The sequence below is a fragment of the Achroia grisella genome, unplaced genomic scaffold (genome assembly GCF_030625045.1).
Source record: "Achroia grisella isolate CSIRO2021 unplaced genomic scaffold, CSIRO_AGI_Agris_v1 utg48137, whole genome shotgun sequence".
NCBI classification, from domain to species: domain Eukaryota; kingdom Metazoa; phylum Arthropoda; class Insecta; order Lepidoptera; family Pyralidae; genus Achroia; species Achroia grisella.
The window spans coordinates 59,906-63,615 of record NW_026712885.1 but is presented as its reverse complement, the minus strand read 5'-3'; the positions used below and the strand labels follow the sequence as shown (position 1 = coordinate 63,615).

Below are 3,710 nucleotides of genomic sequence, written 5' to 3'. Positions count from 1 at the left end.
CCTTTGCAGCCTTACATACTTTCTTGAATATCTTTGAATAGTTTTTAACATATTCGTCGAATATAGGATCACGCAAATAGGACCTAATATCATATAGTTGATACATATTTTTCCTACTTATATAAATACCTAACGTTGACCATACAGCATACTTAGAATTATGGACTTTAAATTTCTTTACTGTAAAATTTTTATCAAAATGCGTTTTTATTATATTGAAAAAACGACTATATGATATATTTGGATCAATATTGTCAAATTTTAAAAACTGTAAACTTTCATTTAATTTGATTTTAAATTTCTGTAATTTAAATGCTGTTGTTGGTCTGTAGAACTTATATATAATCTCGTTTTTTTCATTACATGCGAATGTTGCTATTTGTCCGCAATGGTCTGACGGCAATGTATTTATTATAGATTTATTTAAAATACTAAAATTACAATATATATTATCAATACATGTTGCTGTAGTGGCCGTAATCCTTGTAGGTTCAAAGAAAATATGGTCAAGATCAAAACTTTTAAAAAGGTTTCTAATTTTATTACTTATAGGACTATCAACAAGAAGATCTATATTGAAATCCCCACATACCAAAATAAATTTGTTACTTTTGAATGCTAACTTCAGTACATCTTCCATCCACTAAAAATTATTTCATATATATTCGTTTCATTTATAAGATATATATGTTTATATTTTAAACATAAGTAGAAATAGTATCAAATATTATAATCTCATTAAAATTATTTCATATAGATTCGTTTCCTATATAAGATATATGTATATATTTTAAACATAACTAGAAATAGTATAAAATTTTATGACCTCTTTAAAAATTATTTCATATAGACTCGTTTCTTTTATAAAACATTAAAGGTAGGCCTCCCTCTACACCTTGCACTATTTCAGACTTAGGGTCTATTATCGGCTGCAGCCTGGACTCCGGTGCTGGTTTCACTGTGAACTTGGATAGTACTGCTGCCAGCCCAGCCATGGCTTGCATGAGGCCTAGACGACTACCTGAAAATGGAAGTTTAAATTACTAACCTTATGTCGTTGAAACTTAATTTAGAAACACACACACAATTATTTAAAATATTAATTTATTTATAGTATTTACAATAGAGTGAATCGAGTATTACACAATAGAAATAGAAATAATCTTTATTCAAATAAACTCATTACAAGCACGGTTGAATAGTCACATTTTGATTCTACCACTCATTCGGACTGCAGATTCATCACAAGAAGAATGAGCAAGAAACTTGTGTGTTGCTCTTTTTGATAGATGTTTTTTATACAAATTATACAAATTATATTGAAAATGTTTCCATTTTCAATATTTTTTGCAATGTTTGTTTATACTCAATAAACGGAAAAATACTCGATAGATTAAAAAAAATCACCTACAGATAGCTACTTATCAGCTAGTACAGGCTGCATTGCAGTTCCGGATACAGATTGCCGCGTGATAAAATGAGAATCACATATTTATAGAGTTTAATTTATTATCACAAATATATTGTGATTTGTTTATTTTTAAATATAATTATTTGATTTATATTCTGGGATAACAGTCAGTTAATTATATACCAGATACATTTCACCAGCAAGTCTGACCAAAAAGGTCAATTCATAGGTACCTAAGTCAATCCTTCGATTGATCACAGTCCAAATCAAACGGGGATTGACATTACGACGGCCTGAGCCGAGGTTCGAACCCCTAGCGGTACCCTCAGACTAAAGTCGTATCCGTCAGAGGGGTGTTGTCCTCCATCCGCTCCATGGTTCTTCCTTTAGTTTGGAGTGTCATCTGCACTCGCCCCCTATCGTCCGGTGAAGCTGTAAAGGCCAGCTGCGGCCAACAGCATTAGAGTAGTCCGAAAAAAAATACCTGTTTTTGCATGAAAAAAATAGACAACATCAACATACCTGCACAACTGCGTGGACCGTTACCAAACGGTAAGTATATATCATTATTTATTCTTATTTCACTATCTGGGTGGAATCTGTCAGGGCGAAATTCTTCAGGGTTATCCCAATATTTAGGATCCATGTGTAAAGCTTGAACTGGAATCATAACATTTATGCCTTTGTCGATTGTAAAGCCTAGCTCTTCAAAAGTATAATCCCTAGCACATTGTCTGGATATAAACCCAACTGATGGAAACATTCTCATTCCTTCCTTTAAAGCCATTTCTAGATAAGTCATTTCTTTGACTGCATCGTAACAGAGTTTGTTATCATATCTAGCTAATACTCTATCAATGTCTTCTTGTACTTTCGTTTGCTCTTCGGGATGATAAGCCAGAAAATGTAACGTCATACTGGAAGATGATGATGACGTCTCAAAACCAGCTGCGAAGAACATAATCAGCTGCGCCATAAAAAGATCATCGTCAAACTGTATCGAAACCATTTCAGGTGAGCCGTCCCCCTTTTTCTTCTCCATCGACTCAATTTCCACATTCCCCTGATTTTTGATAGTTAGCATCATATCTACGTAATCATTCCTACCGATTGGTTTATAATTTCTCGCCTTCTGAATCTCCTGTGACAATTCTTTAGCTTCGTCTTCAAGTCTATAGAAATACCTTAAGTCTTTACACAAAACTGGAAACATTTCCTTCAACACCGCAACTAAAGCGTCGCCTAGACCAGGTGCGAATATTTTGCTGCCAAGTTTTCTGAAATCAGAGTTTTCGTCATTCAGGCAGTCGGATTCTAGACCGAAAGCACAAGCGCCTATGAAGTCAGTAGTGTATCTTGCCATCAGATCTTTGACATCAAAACTCTTTCCGCTCGCAACCACCTCCAGAGTTCTGGATTGCAGCTTCTCCGCGCGCTCCACTATCAGCGGAAACATCGCTTTCAGTTTTCCACTTGAGAAAGCTGGTGTCATCCGTATCCTCAACATCTTCCACAGATCCCCTTCAACAATGAACAGATTCCTCATAACCGGTTCAATGACCTCCTTATTTGGAACAAATCCGCGATAGAAAAACGATCCAAAATCCGTAACCATTATACGTTTCACCAAATCCGGGTCCCTAATAATCAGCTCCGGCCTCGTTCCTCTGAAGAAACCGACCACCTTCTCATTGGGGTACTTGTGGTACATTTCCGTGTTGAGTTGCACTTTGCTTTTCCGTATAAGGAATCCTTCTTTGTTGTTGCCGAAGAAAGGCACGGGTCGGTCATGTTTCACGCCTCTCTTCTCCCAATATTTGAATGTTCTTGTATTGTAGAAATACAAAAGAATAGCAGATAAGACTATAACTACTAACGTTATCATGTCTGACAAATGTATTCTACGTATGTTGAAGTGATAATGTGAGTAAAATTGAAATAATGAACTCTATATATATATTTAAGCTATTATGTTTCGTTAATGTGTTTTTTTTTAGAATTCCTTATAGAATACAGATGTGCCGCATTATTTTCTTTCAGTTTATATTTACAACTTGAGCATCTGTATAAATATTATAAACTAAAAATTTTCTGTCTATTTAATTGATTACTTTGAATGGAATTTGGTTTGAGAATAGACTGTATGAAATACAGATTATCTCATTCATTCATAATTTAAGAGCTACGCTCTGGTTGGATCTTCCATCATGCTCTTTAATTCTTGATACGACACGACTCCCATCTTCTCTTTAATTTGTTTGATGTAGTGCCTTGATCTTCCCCTCCTGACTATCTATTA

The 3,710-nt window shown here is 34.6% G+C and overlaps 1 protein-coding gene across 1 annotated transcript; it reads right to left on the bottom strand.

Annotated features, from left to right (window-relative positions):
- Window positions 1–842: 842 nt before the first annotated feature.
- Window positions 843–3,296, bottom strand: LOC131845719 (probable cytochrome P450 6a18). Its single transcript, XM_059194810.1, has 2 exons — window positions 1,930–3,296; window positions 843–1,017 (listed from the first exon to the last, which is right to left on the bottom strand). The coding sequence occupies exons 1-2, from the start codon at window positions 3,294–3,296 to the stop codon at window positions 843–845; spliced, it is 1,542 nt and encodes a 513-aa protein (XP_059050793.1).
- Window positions 3,297–3,710: the final 414 nt, after the last annotated feature.